The sequence below is a fragment of the Alexandromys fortis genome, unplaced genomic scaffold (assembly GCF_014885135.2).
Source record: "Alexandromys fortis isolate MF-2015 unplaced genomic scaffold, M_Fortis_MF-2015_v1.1 scaffold_141, whole genome shotgun sequence".
Lineage (NCBI taxonomy): Eukaryota > Metazoa > Chordata > Mammalia > Rodentia > Cricetidae > Alexandromys > Alexandromys fortis.
The window spans coordinates 4560429-4584031 of record NW_026068060.1 but is presented as its reverse complement, the minus strand read 5'-3'; the positions used below and the strand labels follow the sequence as shown (position 1 = coordinate 4584031).

The 23603-nt window shown below is 46.5% G+C and overlaps 1 protein-coding gene across 1 annotated transcript; it reads left to right on the top strand.

Moving 5' to 3' along the window:
- The first annotated feature begins 744 nt into the window (after positions 1 to 744).
- Has1 (hyaluronan synthase 1) lies at positions 745 to 23551 on the top strand. The gene is made up of 5 exons (XM_050120144.1): positions 745 to 2135; positions 7373 to 8080; positions 9969 to 10194; positions 10710 to 10842; positions 14237 to 23551. Exons 1-5 carry the CDS (start codon positions 2127 to 2129, stop codon positions 14910 to 14912), a joined length of 1752 nt encoding a protein of 583 aa, XP_049976101.1. The 5' UTR covers positions 745 to 2126; the 3' UTR covers positions 14913 to 23551.
- Positions 23552 to 23603: the final 52 nt, after the last annotated feature.

Sequence of the window (23603 nt, the reverse complement as noted above, 5' to 3'; positions counted from 1 at the left end):
GGAGGGCTATGCCTAAACTCCCTTTTTGAGAGAAAAAGGCTGCTGTCTAGACTCCTGAGTCTAAAGGCAGAGGATTAAATACTGGTCTAAGAGAAGTCTAGGGTCTGGAATCCTGAGTCCAGGGAAGGAGAGCCAGGGTCCTGTAACCCTAGATCTAACAGAGGAGACTCAGGCCTGGATACCTGGGTCTGAAGGGGGGAGTCGTGGCTGTGGCCAGATCTCTAGTACTCTGGCTGAGAAAAACCCCTTGGTTTGAAACCCTGGTCTGTCTCTCATGCACACTCTGGTTTTAGAAACATCTGGTTTTATACAGCTGCTCCACCCAGTTAGGGCGGTGTTCAGACTAGGCAGTCAAATGCCCAGCTCCTGGGAGGAGGGAGCTTGGGCTATCCCTTCCTAGCCACAGGAACTCCTCTTATCCCGTTCTGGGCTTGCCTCCATCATCCTGACACAGCCAGACACTAAGCATCACAGGCTCCCGGCAAAAGCGTCAGACACAGCTTGCCCCACCCTGATGGGTGGGTGGTACCCAGGTTCCCACCGGCAGGGAGCTTCTCCCTAGTGGCCAGGCTCAAGCAAAGGCCCAACCTGGCACTGCCCCTACACCCTGTCTAGCAAAGTTCTCACAAGCTGGGTGTGAGAACCTGGCTTTGTTCAGGAAAGTCCTGAATGACTAGGAGACATGAAGCAGCAGGATAAAGGAAAACCAGAGAGCCATCAAAGTCGGGAGGGGGGGGGGGAGTGAGAGAGTCTCACAAAGAGACAGGCAGGCAGATGATAGTTAGAGACATATAGGGATAGAGGAATACATAGATGATAGATACACATAGGTAGATTATTAAAAGATGAGAGATGGCAGACAGATGAGAGATGGTAACAGACATCAGAGGGGAAGACTTGGATAGGAAAGGAGAGGAAGAAATGGGAATACAAATGGGTAGAGAAATAGAGTCAGGGGGTAAAGACAAAATGAGAGAGCAAAAGGGAGTGAGGGAGACATAGAGAAATAATAGAAATTATTAGTATCCACCACACAGAAGGATGCAGAAAGAAACAGTTGCTGCACACTACCCACTATCAGTTCACAGTGAGAGGAACTTGGAGAAGGATAGTCTTAGAGCTAACAACAACAAAAAAAATTATAAAAAGAATATAAAAGAGTAACAGGGATCACTGGCCTTCTGACCACAACGGGCTGAGGTACATACACCCTGGCACCCCATCTCATCGCAGCTGTGTTCTGACCCAGTCTCCATGATGGTGTATCACAGCACCTCAGCCCAGACCACTCCCAGAAGTCACTTGAAGTCCCTCAGAAGACAGACCCCAGTATTCCAGTCCTCAGCAGACCTTGACAGGGACAAATATGTGTTCACACACACACCCCACAGACAGACAGACAGACAGACATCAGCCCAGCAAAGAGCAGGCAATTCTGGCTGTAGTTCCAGGCTGCTTTGAAACACACGCCAGCAACACAGGCACACCCACAGACATGCGTGTGTGTGCACTTTATCTATCTGCCAGTTGCTGATACGTGCTCCTGTGGGACTCATTTGTTCAGAGTCTAGAGAGAGGAAGGTGGGCTCTGGAGAGATGAGGGGTAAGTGAGGAGGAAGAAGGTGTGGGGGCAGGGCAGAGAGACAGGGGGACAGTGTGGGTGACAGAAAGTGATAAGACAAATGGGGCGAGATGGACACAGAAATACAGACAAGACACAAGAGAAGCAGCTGAGGGAGATGGGGAAGACAGACAAGGGGGGAAGGTAGAAAGGGATATACAGATAGGACAAATGAAAGGTAAAGTGAACTCAATGCAAGGGAAAAGTGGAGCAAGAGAAAATAGAGTGGAAGGGCTGGAAGAAAAGGGGGTGTGAAGAGCCAGTTTGAGGGGCTGTGAAGACAGGTCCTATCTGGTGAGGGGGATGGGGCAATGTCGGGAATCGAAGAGGGTGGAGTTACAGGACTGTCTGACCTCAGAGCCCCTGGGCAGGCTAGTCAGCTGACGTCAACCCTCCTCCACCCCCGCATTTGCTGGTCTTCAAATGGCCCCCCTCCAGCTAGCTCTAGACACACACAGACTGCAGAGCAAGCCGGAGAGGAGAGAATCCATCAGTATCCACAGCCATGAGACACGTATGTACATGTGTGTGTGTGTGTGTGTGCCGCGCGCCTGTGTGTCTGTAGCCATAAAGGATAATTACTACCATATGTGAGACCATGTGTATCGGGGACTATTGAGAATGTGTTTGTATGTGTGTGTATCTACTTGTGACAGCAACTATATGAATTCAGTGAGCATGTGCAGTGGAGTGAGCTTCCTTTGTCATCCATGTCTATGATTCTATAAGTGCATGCTAGTGTTCCTAAAGAAGACTGCATGTGTGTAATGCATGCGTTTTGGTTTCAATTTAATGAGTTCAGAATCTATTTAGCTGAACTAACTGCATTCACCAACATTCAACCTCTCTTGACCTGGAAAAAGAGTAATGTCATATGGCTTGCATCCACTTAAACCAGTGATTCTCAACATGTGGGTCATAACCCTTTTGGTCAATTTGCAACAATGTAAATACATCCTGTATATCAGATATTTATATTACAATTTATAATAGTAGCAAAGTTAGTTATGAAAGAATAACTAAAATACTTTTAAGCTTGGGGGTCACCACAGCATGAGGAACTGTATTAAACTGTGGGTAACTACTGTTCTGAACTATTGACTATTTCTTCTGAAACCTATTTCCGTTCCTTCACCCCAGACCCTTGGTGGCTGTCTGGTGTTTACTGGCATGTTGTTTATTGTCTTGATATTGCTTCTTCCTCATGCTGAGGGCTTGTGTCCTCAGGTCCCTTGCATGACCATTAGTGGGAGATCACTGGACCCCCATTCTCAGCCTTTGACACGGTATATGAGGTTGTCTTGTGGAACATGGGTGCTTTTGTTCTGTGTGGCTCTTAATGTTGCGAGTACAGCTGTAGGTGGAGGTGTCCGTGTTGCTGGCATCAAAAACTTCTTCATGAGCTGAGCCGCCCCCAGGAGCCCAGGCAGAGCTGTGTTTGAGACAAAAAGACAGGAATAAAAGAGTCTAACAGAAAGAATAATTGTTATTGAGTATTTAAAAGTTATCTTAAGTTGGATACCACATACTTGAGGTTCCAGATACCTGGGAGGCTGAGACTGGAAAATTCTTGGGTCTAGGGGTTTGAGGCCAGTCTGAACAACACAGGGAAACCCTTCATCTTCTTTTAAAATCCCCAAAATACCTAACTGACCTCTACTGTCTGAAACATAATGTGGATTATCACATACAATTTTTAAAACCTCTTGAAAAAGTAAAGAGGGGACTACAAGATGGCTCTTGAAGGAAAGGTGCTTGCTTCTAAGCCTGACAATCTGAGTTTGGTCTCCAAGACACAGGGTAGGAAGAGAGAACCTAGTCCCAAAGCTGTCCTCCAACCTACACACACACACACACACACACACACCCTGTGACACACATATGCCCACACACAAAATAAGCAAAGAAATAACTAATTTTTAAATGAAATTGATTTTGGTAACTTATTTGCATCAACTCAGTGTTTGAGATGACTGTAAACTTTTCTACCAAACAGCAGAGTATATCCTGATTGGTTATTCTACTGTGGAGTCAGGACAGACAAGGGTGAATGAGCAGTGCGGCATTAAGGACACTGACCTTTGAACTGCTAGGAACTTTCACGCTCCACAAAACATTTTTGTTTCTCTCTCAGCTTAAAATGATTTGAAAATGTAAAAAGATATCTGTTTGTAAGTGGTAGTGGAAATCTGTGTCTTGACGACTATTGTATACTTAACAAATATGGTTGTTTGGGTTGTTTTTGGACTCAAAGAGAAAGGGGCTTGCAGTTAAGCCTGATTACTTGAGTTTGTTCCCCTACGTGATGGAAGATGAGAACTGACTCCTGAACATTGCCCTGACTGCCAGACACACACCATGGCATATGTGTATGTATACATGAACAGATGATAGATAGAGAGATGATAGATAGATAGATAGATAGATAGATAGATAGATAGATAGATAAGCAAACAAATAAATGTTTTGGAAGCATGATTGTTTCAGGGTCTTAGGATGTAGCTAAGTTGGTAGAGTGTTTGCTCAGCATACACAAAGCTCCAGGTCCAAGTAAACTCCAGCACCAAATACACTGAATGTGGTGGCTTACCTCTGTCACCCCATCACTCAGAAGACCGAGGCAGAAGGGTCAGAAGAAATTCAGCAAATTATCAGTCACACAGTGAAGTCAAAACCAGCCTGCGCTTTATGTAATCTTGTCTAGAAAACAAAATATTTCAAAATATTACTAACATAAAAATATTAGTGAAAGCTTTTGTTTTTTTAATCTACCCCAGACTAAGACTGCAAAATATATTGTGTATGAAAAAAATTGGTTTACCTGGGCTTAGTTTTTTGTAAAATTTACAGTTAAAAAGAGAAGAGTCATGCATCATACTTATTCAAGGCATAATTAAAGGTTTTTCAATAACTGAATGAGACTAAATGGAATATGTTTAAATTTATTTATTTAAATTACGCATTTATAATTTAATATATGAGAGAGAGAGAGTTGAGTTTTTGACATTAACCTAGGGTCCTCAAGTTTGGGAGCAAGTACCTTTACCTACTAAGACATCTTGCTGGCCTCTTCATTTTTATTTTGAAAGAGGGTTAAAAACTAAGTTAACCAGCGGGCCTTACACTTGAGATCCTCTGATATCATTTAGCCTCAAAGGTAGCTAGAATGACAGGCTTATGTCACCAGGCTTTTCATTTTAATGACTGTGTGTATGTTGTATAGGTTCAACTGTGCCTACTCCTGTGGAGTTCAGAGGTCAACATTAATGTCTTCCTCTATCTGTTCTATACTCTTTGTCTTAAAGATAGGCTTCCCACTGAACATGGTACCTACAGATTTCAGCTGTAATGGCTGGCCAGCAAGCCCCAGGCATCTACCTGTCTGCCTGCCTGGGGATGGGATTACAGGCGGCACTCAGCTCTTTTGTGTACGCTGAGTCAATCTTCCCAGATTAGAAACTCACACCCTGGTCAGACTGGCTGCACTTCAGCTGTGGGCAGTGTGACCTACCTTACATTGATGCCTTATCCTGCAGTCAGTGTGGCAGGCAGGAACTGATAGCCTAAGGTGGAGGAAGCACAGCAGCCAGACTGTGTTTGAGCCCTGAGTCCTCTGCATACTATCTGAGTTATCTTTAGTGAGAGAATTTATCTCTTTTGGCCTCGGTAACAGGGCACAGCAAGAGTACCCACTGCAGAGGGTTGCTGTCGAACAATGTCTGGCTGGGGAAGCAACTACTTACCCATCTTATGCATGAGAAGACAGAGACCCTTCTCAGCCTCTACTGATAAACATGGCCCAGTCAAGTCACTGGACAGCGGGAAAGGGACACACATCAGGATTTGGGGAAGTCAGGGGTGCCATTTTGTCACCTGCGGCTGCACACCAGTCACAAGCTTTTGACTATCCTGTTTTGCTCTCTATACTATGACTGCAAATGCTGTCATTAGAGGCTCTCCTGGAAGGGGAAAACGGTCTAGGAAGACTGTGATTAATGACTTCAATCCTGGGTTCAAATCCTATAACCTTAGGTATAATCTCGGGAGTTTAAATTTCTGTGACTCAGCATCTCTGCCTGGAAAATGATGATAAGAGCACATACTTGAATCGGACTGGTAACTGACCTGGTTGTCATCATAGAACCTTCATTCAGTAACTGACTGAAGCAGAGGCCAAGAGCCACAGCTAAGCACTGGGCCAAGCTCCCAGAGTCCAGAAGAGAGGGAGGGGGGATTACATGAGCAAACGGGTCAAGATATGGTGGAAAAATCCAGAGAGACAGCTGAACCAAGTAAGTGGGAGCTCACTGACTCTGGGGAACCTGCTTAGGATGGAACTGGAACCTCTGGCAGTGTGTCCCTAGTGCATAAACTGGCTTTTTGAAGCCTATTCCCTATGGAGGGATACAGTACTCAGACTTGATACAGAAGAGAGGGGCTTGGTCCTGTGTCAACTTGATATGCCAGACTTTGTTGACTCCCTTACCCTTTCTGAGGAGTGGATGGGGGGTGGTTGGATGAGGGTAGAGATGAGGATGGAGTGAGAGGAGAGGAGGTAGGGAGAATGGTGGGTTGGCATATAAACGGAAAAAATCCTTTTAAATAAAAAAATTTAAAAAAAAAGAGAGTACTTACCTGGGTTGGAAGTATAGCTCAGCTGGTAGTACACTTGCCTATTACTGCAGGAACTGGGCATGGTGCTGCATGCCTGTCATCCCAGCACTCCAGAAGCTGAGGCAGTAGGTTCAGAAGTTCAAAGTCATCCTTGGCTATATGTAGGACAGGCTGGGCTACAGGAGACCTTGTATCTAAAACAAACAAGTTCATATAAAAGGGTTAAAACAGCACTTGATACATATTTGGTATAAACTGCTTAGTACATGGTATTAGTGTCTTGGCACAGAAATTTTTGTTTTGTTGGGTTATTCTTAACTTCATTTTTTTCCCAATTTTTAAAATTACTTTTTGGGTGATGGCACGCATACGCATGTGTTTTAGTCACAGCACAGCAAGTTCACTTCTCTCCTTCCATCCTGAGGGTTCCAAGGATCAAACTCAGTTGTCAGACTTGGAGGCAGACACTTTTCACCCACTGAGCCATCCCACCAGCCAGCACCACTTTATGGGCCACTAACAAACACAGGGTAAGCCTGGGAAGTTGCACTGTGTAACCCTTTTGTACAGAAGAGATGCTAACGCTGGAGGAGGGGAGGCATAACGGCTTACTTTAGAGGGCATCGCGTAAAAACCTGGCTTGGTGGCTCACTCCTGTCTTACCAGCACTCAGAAGAATAGGGCGTTCTAGACCAGCTGGGGCTACACAGACTCTTTCTACTAAAAAAACGGGGTATAGCAATTAATAAAATCAGGTAGTAAGCCAAGATAATTGCTTCAAAGGTGGTGCTCAGGGGAATATTTTTAAGAACTCCTGGGGTGCTAGAGAGATAGCTATCTTCGTGGTTAATAGCACTTGCTATTGCGAAGCCAAAAGACTTCACTAGTACGCCAGGGCATACGAGGCCCTCTTCTGGCCTCTATGGGGATCGGGCACAATGGTGCACCGGCATATACATGGCAAAAAACACCCACACGAATAAAATAAAAATGCATAAATAAACAAACCTTTAAAACATAAGACAGATCATTTGAAAGTTCTGGAATGTTCTTATTCAGCTTAGACGAGAGATCCCCAGAAATAAAGTCATCTTCAGAAAGCCCTCAAGACTGATCCTTCTTCTTGGCTCCCCGCAGGACATGCCGAAGCCCTCAGAGGCAGCACGTCGCTGCTCCGGCCTGGCTCGGCGGGTGCTCACGATTACATTCGCACTGCTCATCCTGGGCCTCATGACCTGGGCCTACGCCGCCGGCGTCCCTCTCGCCTCGGATCACTACGGCCTCCTGGCCTTCGGCCTCTACGGGGCCTTCCTCAGCGCGCATTTGGTGGCGCAGAGCCTTTTCGCTTACCTGGAGCACCGGAGGGTGGCAGCGGCGGCGCGGCGCGCCTCAGCGAAGGGACTCCCGGACGAGGCCACCGCACGCAGCGTGGCGCTCACCATCTCTGCCTACCAGGAGGACCCCGCGTACCTGCGCCAGTGCCTGACCTCGGCGCGGGCTCTGCTGTACCCGCGCGCGCGGCTGCGCGTCCTCATGGTGGTGGACGGCAACCGCGAGGAGGATCTGTACATGGTGGACATGTTCCGCGAAGTCTTCGCCGATGAGGACCCCGCCACCTACGTGTGGGACGGCAACTATCATCAGCCCTGGGAACCGGCGGAGGGGGCGGGTGCAGTGGGTGCCGGTGCCTACCGCGAAGTGGAGGCGGAGGACCCCGGGCGGCTGGCGGTGGAGGCGTTGGTGAGGACGCGCAGGTGCGTGTGCGTGGCGCAGCGCTGGGGTGGCAAGCGCGAGGTCATGTACACGGCCTTCAAGGCGCTGGGAGACTCCGTGGACTACGTGCAGGTGAGTGCAAGGTATCCCGTGCCTCCTGTGAATGTGACCTCACACCCTACACTTCAGAAAGAGTAGAGTGCGTGTGTCCCAGACCCTGGGAGGTGGAGGCGGGAGGATCAGAAGTTCAAAGTCAGGCTTTGCACTCTGAAACAGGAGACGCTGTATCAAACGGATTTGAGGGAACGGCTTCATTTCCTCTTTTTATTCATTCGGTGAAGAAATCTTTCAGTACTTACTCGTGCTTTTATCTATCCTCCAGCAGATAATTTCTTCAATGTAGAGTCAACCCTGTCTTCTCTTATTTATGTATGCATGTTTGTGTGGTGTGCACGTGTGTGTGCACTGTGGAAGCCTGAGGAAGACATCAGGTGTCCTGCTCTTTCACTCCCCTCCTCCCTCATTCCTTTGAGACAGGACCTCTCATTGAACCTAGATGTAGGTTGGCAATCAACAAGAACCAGTGTTCCTCTTGTACACACACACACACACAGAGAGAGAGAGAGAGAGAGAGAGAGAGAGAGAGAGAGAGAGAGAGAGAGAGAGAGAGAGAACTATGTTACAGGCATGCATATGCAACCACACCTATCATTTTACGTGGCTGCTGAGATTTAAGTCCGAGTTCTCGAGCACTGTTATCCACCTCGCTATTGCCCCAGGCTCAAATCCCCCCTTATCTCATCACTCTCCACACGTTCAGACATAAACTCTAATTCATCCATTTCCCTCATTTATTCATCAACCATTGGTGAACTGATTTAATATGGATATTTAGTCAATCTTATCCATCCATTTGATACAATGGTTCTTCTTTTTTTCTTACTTTGGTGTGATTCTTTCATTCGATGGTACACACATCTGCGTACACACCCGATACAGTGCTCATTCACTCTACCCATTTGTATACTTGTTGTTGTGACAAAATACCAGACCAAAGCAACTTAGAGAAAGAAGGGTTTATTCTGGCTCACAGTTTGAGCGTGCAGTCCATCATGATAGGAAAGACATGGATTTGGGAGTTTGAGAAAGTTGGTCACACTGCTCCTGCAGATAAGAAGCAAAAAGAAAAGGAGGTGAGACCCACTAACTGGTCCCCACCTCCTAACAGTCCATACAACCTTCCAAAACAGTGCTACCAGGTATGAGACCAGTTTTTCAAAAACACGAACCTAGGGGGATATTTCACATCCAAACCACAACACTGAATGAAGAAATTCATTCCCTCTTCCATTCACGTAGCCACTGAAGACAAAAGGAAACTCTGAGCATACATTCATCCTTTCATGCAGCTACGCATTCATTTAATACAAAGATTCATTCACTCAATCACTCACCCACAAATCAAGACATTTGCTATAACGTTACTCTCTTTCTTCATGCAATATGGAAAGGCTTTCCTTCACCCTTCTTTCCACCCAGCATCAATACATCCAGTGTGGACCTCACCCACTTATTTATTCATTCGCTTACCCTTTTATATAGAGGTTTGTTCCCCCCTTTCCTTTTTGCTTTCTTTCCTTCAATGTGGAGACTTCTGACACCCATTCGGCTATGAAATACAGACCTTTAATTCATCACGCATCCATCCATTCAGTGTGGTCATTCACTAACATGCTACTGTCTTAGTTTCTTCTCCTGTTGCTCTGAGAAAATACCTTTACAAAAACACCTTAAGGGAAAAATGGCTTCCCTTGGCTCACAGTTCACCAGACAGGAAGTCAAGGCACAGGAGCTGGAAGCAGCTGCTCACACCACCTGCACATCTTGTGTGAAGCTCACGTCCTCTTTTTATATAATCCAGGATCCCAGTCCAGGGAGTAGTGTAAACAATCTATAAGCCCTTTCTAGGACCATCCCTGTGTAGGATTCTGGTCTGACCCTAGTCCCATTCTTTTCACAGGTCTGTGACTCAGACACAAGGCTAGACCCCATGGCACTGCTGGAGCTTGTGCGAGTGCTGGATGCAGATCCCCGGGTAGGGGCTGTTGGGGGTGATGTGCGGATCCTTAACCCTCTGGATTCCTGGGTCAGCTTCTTGAGCAGCCTGCGATACTGGGTAGCCTTCAATGTGGAGAGAGCTTGTCAGAGCTACTTCCACTGTGTGTCCTGCATCAGTGGTCCTCTGGGTGAGTGAAAGCGGGGCTTGGAAGGCTTGTGGGTGCGTAAGGAGGGGAGAAAGGGAACCAGAGGCAGGGTAAAGTTGTGGACAGAGATAGGGCTGGGGTCGGGATTGGAGTCAACATAAGATTGGGGAGGAGGAAGAGATGGTGTTAGAGCTGTACTGGTTTGCAGGAGAGAAATGAAGCTGGGAAAAAGGGAAGGATGCAGATTGGGCAAGTTGCTGCAAAAGGGCTTGTGGAAGGGAGATGAGGTTGGGTTGGAGATGATGTTGAACAGGGAAGGTATTGAGAATGCTGGGGCATTGTGGGAGGAGCGGTGACTTTACAGTGCATGGTCATGTGACAGGCACATTGGAAAGGGCAGGGGCTTCAGATAAGACTGGTGCTGTATTGGAGGGTGATGAGGGACAAGGCTGAGACTGGGATGGAGATGAGGAAGCATGGAGTGGGAAACAGAGATGCACTGAGCACAACATTAACCACATCAGAGGCTGATGCTTGGTACTCCCCATCCTATCTAGGCCTGTACAGGAACAATCTCCTGCAGCAGTTCCTGGAAGCCTGGTACAACCAGAAGTTCCTGGGCACCCACTGCACTTTCGGGGATGACAGGCACCTCACCAACCGCATGCTCAGCATGGGTTACGCTACCAAGTAAGTAGAGGGGACCATGTGGTCATGTGTGTGAAGAGTGTCCCTGAGGAAGAGAGACAGAGGGTCCAAGAGGCAGAGGACAATATCATAAGAGGTAGAGGAGCCATGCGTATTTAGCCAGTGGATATTAGAAGAGAATTGGAGGTACTGTAAAGGCTGTAAAGGGTTTTGTGAACCCTTTTCGCCTCCACCAAACAAGACAAGGTGAGGGTGAGCATTTTCACATAGAAGGAACAAGGCAGATGGGGTAAGTGGGCTATCCCATGGAGACCGAGCCAGCCTGCGCCATGCAGAAGGGAGGGAGAAGGATGAGATGAGTAGATGGGGTGGGTTAACACCAGTGGGAGAAGCAGCAAGAAAAGAGGAAAGTGAGGAGGAGAGTGTCTGATCTCCATAACCACTGTACAGGAGTTTGGATGCCCTATAGGCACAGCAGTAGGCAAAGGGGGCAAAAATTCTTCCTTATGCTGAGGAGACTATATATCTACCAAGTGTGGCAACCTATAGAGTATATTGTGTGACTTTACCTGGGGAAGAAATGGTGCTCTATTTTAATTTTTGTTTCTGCAACAAGTATCCCTGACCAAAAGCAACTTAAGGGAGAGATTGTTGATTTGGCTTACAATTCCAGATCACAGTTCATCACTGACAGACAGTCAAGGCAGGAACTCAAGCACCCAGGTGTATGGCATCCACCATCAAAAGCAGAGAGAAATGAATGGACCCTAGCAGGCTGCCGCCTTTTGCTTCTCTACACTTATAATATTCAGTACCTCCCCTGTGAAATGGTGCTACCCAAATTCAGGGGGAGTCTTTCCACCTCTGTGAACAATCAAGACAGTTCCAACAGACATGCCCACAGGCCAACCTGACCTAGCCAGTTCCTCAGTGGAGGCTTTCTTCTCAGCTGGTGCTAGCTTGTGGCAAGTTGACTGTTAAAACTAACTAGTGTAGACGTAAGCAAACGTCCATTCACCCCAGACAGGGCACACATGACAGACCAAAAATAAATAAATTAAAAAAAGAAAGAAAAATCAATTCGCCCTATTGTTTGATGTCAGTCGTATGTGCCAAAGTAGAGAGAGAAACTCACTAAGATGCTAAGCCTTCATTTTTTGAAGAAGCTTCTGAAGGAGCAGAAGAAGGGCTTAGCCTTCTTGGAAAAGACTGACCCCCAGTCTTTAGGAGTGTCTTAGGGCCAGGGTTGGTGTAGCTGCCAGCTCTCACTTAGCACCAAGTGCAGTTTCTCCAGAGAAACATTTTTCTTTTTTTTAAAAGATTTATTTATTTATTTATTTATTATGTATACAAAATAATGTATGCCCGCATGCCAGAAGAAGGCGCCAGATCTCATTACAGATGGTTGTGAACCACCATGTGGTTGCTGGGAATTGAACTCAGGACCTCTGGAAAAGCAACCAGTGCTTTTAACCACTGAGCCATGTCTTCAGCCCCCTTGGAGCATTCTTTTTCAAGGCTGAAACAGTCTCAAAATAATTTCACAGCATCTACTAATCAGCCCAAATGTAGAAAGGCTTTGCTGAAACATTTCTCTCAAAGCCAGACACAAAGGCTTTACTATACGTTTCACTTAAAGCCAGACATAAAGGCTTTAGTTGCATATCACTGCATCTACCCACGTCTGACTTGATACCAGTAGTTTGGTGTACGTATGCATGAATGATTTTGAGGCAGCTTTGACAGCTCTCAATAGCTGCATCCGTAGAGCTCCCTGCACACCTTGCAGCAGCTCCACTGGAGTGCCCCCCCCCCCCACACACACACAGTTGTTCACCGCCTTTAGGAGAGCTCTCCTTAATCTAGTTACATTTTAAGCCTCCTGGCTCTTGTTAATTTCTTGAATTTCCATTAACTTTTTAAGTCTTCCCTCCTCCCTCCAAGAGGAAATGTGTCAAGCTGGAGGAAACAGATTTGGAATAATAATCTCATTTTAGTCAAGAGCACCAGGAGAGAGGACAGAGAGCTATCAGGGGTCCCCTCATGAAAGGCTCGTAGGACCTTCACTAATATGAATCATGGAGGGCTTTGAGCAGAAGACCCGCATGTGAAAGCATCCTCTAGGCAGATGTTTTGGGTACAAACAGCAACTGCAGAAGCAAGCAGAACATTGAGGGTGCCAAATGACACAGTGATGAGAGACTGCCAAGTACTGCCCTTGGCTGAGAGGCTAGTTTGCCGTCACCTAATAAGCTAACTGCTAATGGCCACCTGTGGCTTTTCCTTAGTTGGGATTCTATCTACCCTGCATGGGTATGACGAAGGCATGTAAGGACAGATTAATGGTTTCTGCCTCAGCCACAGGAAGGGGTCCATCTGCTCTTTTGAGAACTTCTCATGCAGACGCTAACCTGGGTAGTGGCCAGTCTTGCCCTACTCCTCATGGCAGGACTTGCCAATTTAGTCAGCACTTAGTCATGTCACTGATGGTGTTAGTGTCACTGACTAATATTCGTCATGTCTGTAGTAACAGTGTTAGTCACAGTGAAAACAGCAGTAGCTCACACTGATTGAGCAATTACTAGAAACTGCTTGGCATACGACCTCCATGTAGTCCCCGGCTGTTGAAAATATTAAACAGTGATACAGGCCCACAGAAAGGATGCTGAGGAAGCTGGAGAGATGGTTTATTGGTTAAGAGGACCCCTTCCATTTCAGCACCCACAACTGGTGGCTAACAGTGCCTATAACTCCATCTCCAGGGGACCTGAGACACTCGTCAGGCCTCTTTGTGCGTCCATACTTAGGCACACATACACACACCACACGCATGCGTACACACACACCATGCACACACACACCATGCACACACCACACATGCACACACATGCGTGTGTACACACACCATCATTCCGTCCTCTGCTTTCTGTCCATGGATGCAATGTGATCAGATGCTTCATATTCCTGCTTCCATGCTTTCCCTTCCAGGCCAGACTTTATTTTTGAACTATGAGCCATAATAAAATTCTTCCGTCCTTACCTGTTGTCAGCTGTTTTGACACAATGACAAAAAAAAAAAAAAATACTACAAAAAGACAAAACAAAACAAAAACTTGCCCCAATAGCATTGAAAGTGGGCACTTCAAAATTCTTCTCCCTGGACTGGGAGTAAATTAAGAGCATTGGCTGCTCTTGCTTAGGACCTGGGTTCGATTCCCAGCACCCACATGGCAGATCACAAGCATCTGTAGCTCCAGTTCCAACGGCTGTGATGCCCTCTTCTAACCCCCTCAGGCACGAGGAACACATGTAGCACGCATAAGTACATGCAAGCAAACCATTCATACATATGAAATGATCTTTAAGTTTAAAAGTCCTGCCCGGGCCCCCGGGAGAACAACACTGATGCCCGCCCTTGTTTCTCTGCACCTGTCAGGTACACTTCGCGCTCCAGATGCTACTCAGAGACGCCCTCCTCCTTCCTGCGCTGGCTAAGTCAACAGACCCGCTGGTCCAAGTCTTATTTCCGCGAGTGGCTATACAACGCCTTATGGTGGCACCGCCACCATGCGTGGATGACCTATGAAGCAGTGGTCTCCGGCCTCTTCCCTTTCTTCGTGGCGGCCACAGTGCTGCGGCTCTTCTATGCTGGGCGTCCATGGGCCCTGCTCTGGGTGCTGTTGTGCGTACAGGGCGTGGCGCTGGCTAAGGCGGCCTTTGCAGCCTGGCTGCGAGGCTGCCTGCGTATGGTGCTGCTGTCGCTCTATGCACCACTCTACATGTGTGGCCTGCTGCCCGCCAAGTTCCTGGCATTGGTCACCATGAATCAGAGTGGCTGGGGCACCTCAGGCAGGAAGAAGCTGGCTGCTAACTATGTCCCCGTGCTACCCCTAGCACTCTGGGCTCTGTTACTGCTTGGAGGTCTGATCCGCAGTGTGGCCCAGGAAGCTCAGGCCGACTGGAGTGGCCCATCCCGGGCAGCCGAGGCCTACCACCTCGCTGCTGGAGCAGGTGCCTATGTGGCCTACTGGGTGGTAATGCTGACTCTCTATTGGGTGGTTGTGCGGAGGCTCTGCAGGCGTCGCAGCGGTGGCTACCATGTTCAGGTGTGAATCTGCACATGGACATGCTCACAGAGGACTGTGGGGGAGGCAAGAGGAGTCCTGCAGGGTAGCTGCAGGAGCCATGAAGTCCATGGGGACTCCCTGGCCTCAGTTTCCCTTCTTGAAGTGAGAGTGTCATCCAAGATTCTTGGAATGCATTCTTGGAATACATTCAATGAACTGTATTGGACCTCAAGACTTCTGGGTCTCGGGGGAAGGGGTAATTTATTGATTAGGGTGTGGGTTTGTAGGACCAGGACCAGAAGGTCCCTGCATTCTTTCTGTTTGTATTTAATGTGTTTGTACTGTGATTAAGATATAATAAATTTTTTATTTATTTTCTTCCAAGCACCTCTTCCCATTTTTCTTGTCATTGGGAATTAGCGGGGCCCAATAAGGGTTGATGGATGTTTGAACTTCTACAGGGTACTCTCCTTCCTGAGAACCTAGATTCTGATGTCATACAATTCAGGTATTGGAGCTGGGGAGATGGCTCCGCAGGTCTTCCAAAGGACCTGAGTTCAATTTCCTGCACCCACATGGTGGCTCACAACCTCTGTAACTTCAATTCCAGGGGATCTGACAGCTTTTTCTGGCCTCCGTGAGTGTAGTGCACACGCACACATGCAGGCAAAGCCCCCATCCATCTTAAATAAAAATGAAAGAAAATACAAGTAATAGACAAATGATGTGAGGCACACCTGTAATCCATATCACGTCAGAAGTTCATGGTCATTCACGATTAGTTCTGTTCCCTGTGGCTGTGAGAAAATACCCTGGTAAAAGCGTCAAGGAAGAAAGGGTTTATTGGGCTAATTCCAAGCCACTGTCCATAATTACAGGGAAGTCAAAGCAGCAGGAGCTTGAAGCAGCTACTCACATCACAACCAGTCAAGAGCAATGGATTAATGCACACATGCTTTTTTTGCTCACTATCTCCTTTTCAACCAGTCCAGGACCCAGCTCATACAAGGATGCTGCCTGCATTTGGAGAGAGTCATCCCACCTCAGTTAACCCGTTTAAAGTCACCCACAGTCATATCAAAAGGCCCCTCTAATCCAGGTGATTCTATATGTCAAGTGGACAATCAAAACTAAACACCACGCTCTGCTACACCGGGACTTCAATGCCACCCTTCAAATGCTACATGAAATCTTGTCTCACAAACCTCCTAAGACTCTCTCAACTGCAATTTCTTCCTAGACTACCAAGCCACTTCCTTTTCTGTGGAAAGCAACACTCCATGAAAAAACTCCGAGTTTAGTTACTTGGTCATCGTGCAGCCATAGCCGTAATCTCCATCTCTCCCCGGGGGACTCCATACTCACTGACGGCCACCCCTCATCCCACTGCCCCTCACACACACACACACACACTCACACACACTCACACACACACACACTCAAGGCAGTCACTCATCTTCTAAATGTGAAGTTACCTGCTCTAGAGAGTCCTATAAATGGAAGCTGGCAGTCTGTGACCTTTTATGGTTGATTTAGCTTAAGACTTTCAAAGCTCACTCAAGCCATTGAATCTCTGATTCATTTCTTTTTATTGTTAAGCAGAATACCACGACAGGACACAAACAATTTTTATCCACCCTATTATCAGCAGACAGATATTTAGTTGTCTCCAACTTGGGACTATGATGTTCTTCAGCAGGTTTTTGTGTGGACCTATGATTCTAATTCTTAAGTATATACTTAGGGAAATAACTATGAGGTCTTATAGTTCTTTTTAACTATTATTTTTAAATATATGAATAAATTATTATTAAATAATAAATCATTTATTGATATTTTAAAATAATTATTTTTCACTTATTTTGAGACAGGCTCTCATAGAACAAAGGTTAGTTTCAAACTTGGCGAGGATGACCCTGAGCTTCAGCTCCTCCAGCCTTCATCTCCCGGGTTCTGGATTGATAGACACAAACCAGCACGTTGTGCTCACAGAGTCCTGAGGATGGGAGCAGGGGCTTTGAACATACTAGGCGGTTACTCCATTTACTCAGCCGCACCTGCAGCATCAGCCATTTCTTTTAATTTTATGTTATCTTTGTGTGTGCGCTCATGTGTGACTGTGTACAACAGGCGGCTGTCAAAGGGCATGTCACCTGTGCATCCAGTCCTTGCTTTCCATCTTCTTTGAGGTAGGGTCTCTAATTTTCCACTGCATCTCCCAGCCTGGGTGGCACACAAACTTTCTGGGATTCTCCTGGCTCCATCTCTCATCTTGTATAGAAGAGCAGGGATTACAGAGGCTCAGTATCTTACGCCGCCATTTTACATGGGTTCTGTGGATCCAACTGGGGTCCTCATGACTCAGTGCAAGTCTTTTGCTCACCAAGACTGTTTTCCAGACCCAAATTCTAGGAGGGAATGGCAGACTTTTCCACAAAGACTACTCCATTTTACCTCATTGCTAGTAAATGTGGTGAGGCTTTTGATCTCCCCACCCCCTTGCCAAACTTATTATGTAACACTAATTACAAGCTATCTCTGTGGCTGTGGTTTGGTTTCTCTTTGTGGTTTTGATTTCCATTTTCCCAAAGGCTAATGTGGACTCCCATTGTTAAAAAAAAAACCCCAAGCTAATCACATGACCGGCAGGCACTCCTTCTTCACCTCTTCCCCATTCTACAAAACTATTCAATTTACCTCATTAATGATACCTCCATTGCCAAAACCATGAGCTTCCCAGTGAGGCAGCAGCTTCTGCCATCAGTCTGTCTGTTTCTCGTCCCTCTGTGCCTTGTGAGGAAGTATATTGATTTGTTTGTTTGTTTGTTCTTTTTGGTTTCTTTGTTTTCTTTTGTTTCTGTCTATGAAACTCTGGCTGGCCTGGAACTCACTGTGTAGACCACTCACTGGCTTTGAGCTCAGAGATCCAGCTGCCTCTACCTTAGCTTCCTAAGTGCTGGGATTAAAGCCATGTGCATGACTGGCATTTCTTCACTCGGCTGTCAGGAAAAAACAGGAGCCTCAGCAACCTCCCTCAGTCTGCTGTTCATTTTTTCCTGGTTCTGAAGCTGGGGCACTGCTTACCTGCTACAGTGCTTCCATTCTGAGCACGCATGAAGCTGAGTTTGACCCAGCACTGGGAAAATGAGAATGTTAGTGCACACCCATGATCCTAGCACTTGGAATCCCTGCCCATGGAGGCGGTAGGCTCGGGAGTTCAAGGTTCTCTTTGTTCAGTCTAGCCAAGGAAACACAAGCTCCAGATTCAGGGAGAAACTCGGTCTCAAAGGAATAGATGGAGAGTGGCAGAGGACTTCTGAGACACACACAGTACCTCCCTCCCTCCAAAAAATACTCATACTCTCACTCAATATAAACAAGCAAATGTTTCGAAACTTTGCTTTGGGTTCCTTTTCATGTAGCCATTAGAGAACCATGTTTTCTCATCTGTGTCTACACATGGCCCCACTAAACTCAGCACTGTGGCTCGAAGTGCCCTAATTACACTCTCCACCCAGAGGCAGAATTCCTAAATATTGTTTAAATCCCAGACTAGTATACCAAATAGCCTGCAAGATGTTTTCACTTAATAGTTAGCCCACTTCTTACCCCCAATTCCAAACTTTCCTCCTTTTAATCCATCTCCCTGTCTCAGCAAACACAAAGGCATCATCTCAGTTCCCTGGGCCACAGATTCAAAAGCCATGTTGATCAGAGTAACCACTACAGCTTTTCCCTCGATCACTGATTCAGTCACAACCCCATTTACCATGTAAACTACCAATTCAAAAGGAAAGAGATGCAGATATGCTCACATGGGGCACCTAGCCAACACGTTGATCAAGATGGGCACACCTTTATTCCCAGCACTCAGGAGGCAGAGGCAAGAGGACCTCTGTGAGCTCAAGGCCAGCCTGGTCTACAGCACAAGTTCTGGGACAGGCCTCACAGCTAAAAAGAAACCCTGTCTTAAAAAACAAACAAACAAAAATTTAAAAAGACTACCTAGAAGAGTTAGGCATGGTGGTATACACTTATAATTGAAGCACTTGTGAAACAGAGATAAGACCCCAAGATCCAGGCCAGTCTAGCTTAGACAGGGGGATCCTGTCTCCAAACAAACAAACAAAAAAGTTAAGACTATCTAGATAATGAGTGTGGTGTCAAACAGATTCTCCCAGCATTTGGGAGGCAAAAGAAAGAAAGTCCTGAGTCTCAGGACAGCTTTGGCTATAAATTGAGACTCTGTCAAGAAAAAATGGTAAGTTGAGGAGGGTGTCTTGGCTGGTAAAGTGCTTGTTGCATAGAGACCTCAGTCCTTGCCCTATAACCTACACAGAAACTCAGGTGCAGTTGTGCATGTCAGCAATTCCAGGTCTGGGGTGGTAGAGATAGGTGGGGATACCTGGAGGCCAGGAAGTCTGGTTATGTGGCTGAGCTCCATGTTCAGTCAGAAACTCTGCCTCAAAAATATTAGCAGGGTTGAGAGTGATTGAAGATGTCCAGCATCAACCTCCGACTTCCCCACACAGGCACACACTACTGTAAGCATATACATGCAGACAAAAAAAAAAAATGCCAGTCATGTGCCTCTGTGACTTCTGTTGGCCTGGAGCAAGGACTGCACTAATTCTAGCTACCTCTAGCAGTCAAGGCATTCACCAAGACTTACTCCTTTCAAGAACAGAGTGTAGGAAGCTGGTGCTTCATCTCTGGACAGAGCAGAATTAGGCCAGGTCCATTACAGAGATCGCTGCTGTCCTTTCCTTAATGTCTTCTTGTCTCATAGACCCTGCATTCACATCTGCCTGCAGATGCTGTTGAGTTCACCTTCTGGGTAGAATGGAGCTATGGTTTACGTGAGATATGCTCCCATGTATGTGAACATGTAATCCCCAGTTGGTGCTGTCTGGGGAGGTTAGGAATCTTCAGGTGGAACCTTGCTGGAGGAAGTCTATCTCTAGGGTAAGGCTTTGAGTGGTTCTAGCCTCACTCTACCTTTTATTTTCTTTTCACTGCCTATGTGTGGATGAAACTATGACCAGCCAGCTTCATGTTCCTGTCTTCATGCCTTTCTCTGCCCACTGCTGAACTTTCCCCACCGTAACGGACCTGTCAGTAAGTCTGAAACTATAAGCTAAAATAGCCTTCTCCCTTAGGTTGCTTTTGGTCACGGTATTTTATCACAGAAAAAGAAACTTAACTCTTACATTACTCCCCTTTGACCCAGAACTTTGGTTTTTACTTAATTTCTGCAGCATCTCAAAGTGCCACCTCCGAGACTTGAATTTGAAATACACAGGCTTGTTTGTTTCCCAGTAGATCTCAACATCTGGAAAGACTATGGAGCCTTTTCTAAGGTGTGAGGCCCACCAGAATCGGTCACTGGTGACAGGCTCTGAAGGTTTATTAGCCAGGCCTCTGAATCCTTTAACTCTTCACTTGCTGGCAGGCTACAAACCTGTAGTCACACACTCCTACTGCCTTGTATGGAGCTCCTCAACCCTGCCAAAACCTAAGATATTCAAAACCATGGACCAAAATAAAGCATCCCTTTCTTGTTTCTATTGGGTACTGTGGTTACAGAAATAGGGAAGTAACTGATATAGTACCTGTGCAGTGTATGCCCTTCCATGGCTCAGTGTGGTGATCCAAATGAGAAATGTCCCCCATTTGTTCACACATGCTGGTTCCCTTATTCTCCTGTTGTGCTGTTTGGGGGAGAAAATGAAATTAGGGCGTAGAGTCTTGCTGAATGATGCATGTCGCTATGGATGGCCTTCCTGAACTTACAGCCTCACCGCTCTTCCATGTGGCTCCCTTGGCTTCCTCTGTGCATTTTGAGATGTGTTCTCTCAGCTGCTTGCTGCCCTATATCCCTTGTCCTCATGGCCTATCCCTCTGGAACCATAAGCTAAAATGAACTCTTGCTTTTGTTCGCACTTTCTCATAGCAATAGACAATTCACTAATACATTCAGAAACTGTTAGTGACTTAAGGCAGAGAAAAATTGAAACCTTGCAATGGGAAATACTCTGCACAACCTGACCTGTCTTGCCCTTTCCTTCCTCGCTGAGTTCACAGTGTGTTCATCCCATAACACCTTGCTTCAGTCCCTCCTGCATACCTGCAACTGCTGCACCAGGGCTCTCAAACATGTACACAGCTCGCACTTTCCATTCCTTCCTCAAATGTCAGCTTCCCAGTCAGACTGTCTTCAGAGCCAACTGCCACTGTTCCTCACACAATATTCCAAAACTCTCCCTTATTTTTCCCTCACAAATATTATGTGTTTTAATTTCTTGTTTACTGTTCAGGACGTAAGCAATACAGGGGTTTGGGAAATGACTCACTCAGTGCTTAGCGTGCAAACAGGAGGACCTGAGCACAGAAACCCCACCAACTAGGAATACTGGCACATGTAATCCCAGCTCTGGGGAGGCAGAGCCAACAATATGCCTGAGATGTACTGGCAGGCCTGTCTAGCCTAATGCACAAGCTCCAAATCCAGTGAAAGACTTTGTCTCCCATTATAAAAGTGGATATCAATTGAGGAAGACACCGGATACCAATCACAGTCCTCTACATGTACCATGGACCCACACACATGCACACAGAGCACATTGAAAAAAAATGAATGACAGAAGGAAGGGTTGGTGGGAGTAAGGACACTAGTGAGACAGGGCAAGACTAGGTAAGCTAAGTTTAGAAAATGAGAAGACTCAACCTTTGCTATCATCATTGGAAAGCAAAAAAGTGCAGGAGAGTGCTTAATCAGTAATCATGTTTAGGGCTAGGAGTATATAACTAGTTGGCATAGAACAAACCTAACAGGCACAAAGCATGTCATTCTTCCACCAGCATTGCATAAAACTGGGACCAGTTGTGCACACTTAATCTTACCAGCACTGGGGAAGTGGATGCAGGAGGATCAAAAGTTCAAGGTTGGGGCTGGAGAGATGACTCAGCGGTTAAGAGCACTGACTGCTCTTCCCGAGGACCCGGGTTCAAATCCCAGTGCCCACATGGCAGCTCACAACTGTCTGAAAATCCAGTTCCAGGGGATCTGACACCTTCACACCAATGCACATAAAATAAAGCTAAATAAACCATAAAAAAATTTTTAAAAAAAGTTCAAGGTTATGTGAGTTTTAGGTGGCCTGGTAGGATAGCTCTGCAGTATAGAGCACTGGCTGCTCTTCCTGAGGACCAGAGTTCAATTCCCAGCACCCATACGGCAGCAACTGTCTAAAACTCCTGTTCCAGGGGATCCTATACCCTTACAAAGACATGTATGCAGGCAAAACATTAATGTGCATAAAATGCAAATAAATAATTAATAAAAACTAGCTGTCTGGTATGCCTACATGGAACATGGGGGCAGAGGTGGGAGGAGGGAAGACACAGAATAGCACAGACTACATATGGAACAGGAACTAGTCAGAGAAAGTCAATTGTGGGCTGGTGCCTGTGCAACGGACAGGAAGTCATTCAAGATGGAGGAAGAGCGGAAAAGGTCCAGACATGGAACAGAACTCTCAAAGTTCAGGGGACCAAAGCTGAAGCCACCCGAGCTGAAAAGTAACAAGGAAGACATGAGAGGGGATACAAGCTATACAATAAAACAAGTTTCGGATGGTTGTCACGGGCATTTACTGAGCTGATGAGAAGGTAGACATGAGCAGGGGGCAGCAGCAAGAGATGAGAGAAAAGGAGGTTATGAGGAGAAAAGGAAGGAAAAAACACATTACTGTAAATAGAAATCCTGGGGAGGCCGAGAATCATCATGGACACCATAGGGAGAAAAGAGAACTGCAGGGTAGGATGAAAGCTCTCTTCCTTGCATGGGAGACACAATTAGGAAGACCAACAAGGGCCAGAATGTGGGGACCTTTGGAAGTTTAACAAGGAATTAGATTTGATTTCACTGACAACAGAAAGCCATTGATGAGTTTAGGGCAGAGAAGTAACCCACTGTGACACACTTAACTAGACTGGAAACTAGTAGGGATCTGAGTCCATCCTGAGAACCCGGATGTAAAAAGCCTGCAGTTGTAATTCTAGGGCTGGTGCGGTGGTGACATGTTGACCCTTGGGGCCTGCTGGTCAGCTATCCTGATCAGGCAAGTCTTAACCATTGAGAAACCCTGTCACCAAAACACAGTGGTTCGTGCCTGAGGAATGACACTTGAGGTTGACCTCTGGCCTCCACATGCACGTACATGTACACAAATGTGCCCCACCATGCTCACACATAGAAAGAAACCAGCCTTGGCATGTAGCTGACCTGTCTAGAATCCAAAGTAAGGGCTGGAGGTGTGGTCCAGTGCTAGAACGACAGGGGCTGGGGGGGGGGGTGACTTAGTGGTAGCACCCTATCTAAAATATTCCAGTGACTGGCTGAGGTATGGCTCAGTAGTAGAGCTTCAGTCTAGAATCTTCTAGTAAGGGGTTAAGGGTGTAGCCCAGTGGTTTTTGCACTGAACTGCTAGAAGGCTATAGGTGCTACTTCTGGAAGGGAGAAAGCCTGGGGGGGGGGATACCATATAGTACTCTAAGGGTATTTTCTATAGGTAAAAATGTCAAGGAATCTGCTAGAGTACAGAAGGGTCTGAACTGGTGCTCAGAGACCTCAACAAAGAGCCTCCGAAACTGATAGCCCAAGTCCTGTCACCATGGGTCTATACACCGAAGCATTGGGGGGTACTTTGTCCTCCCCAAGGTGAGCAGTGATCT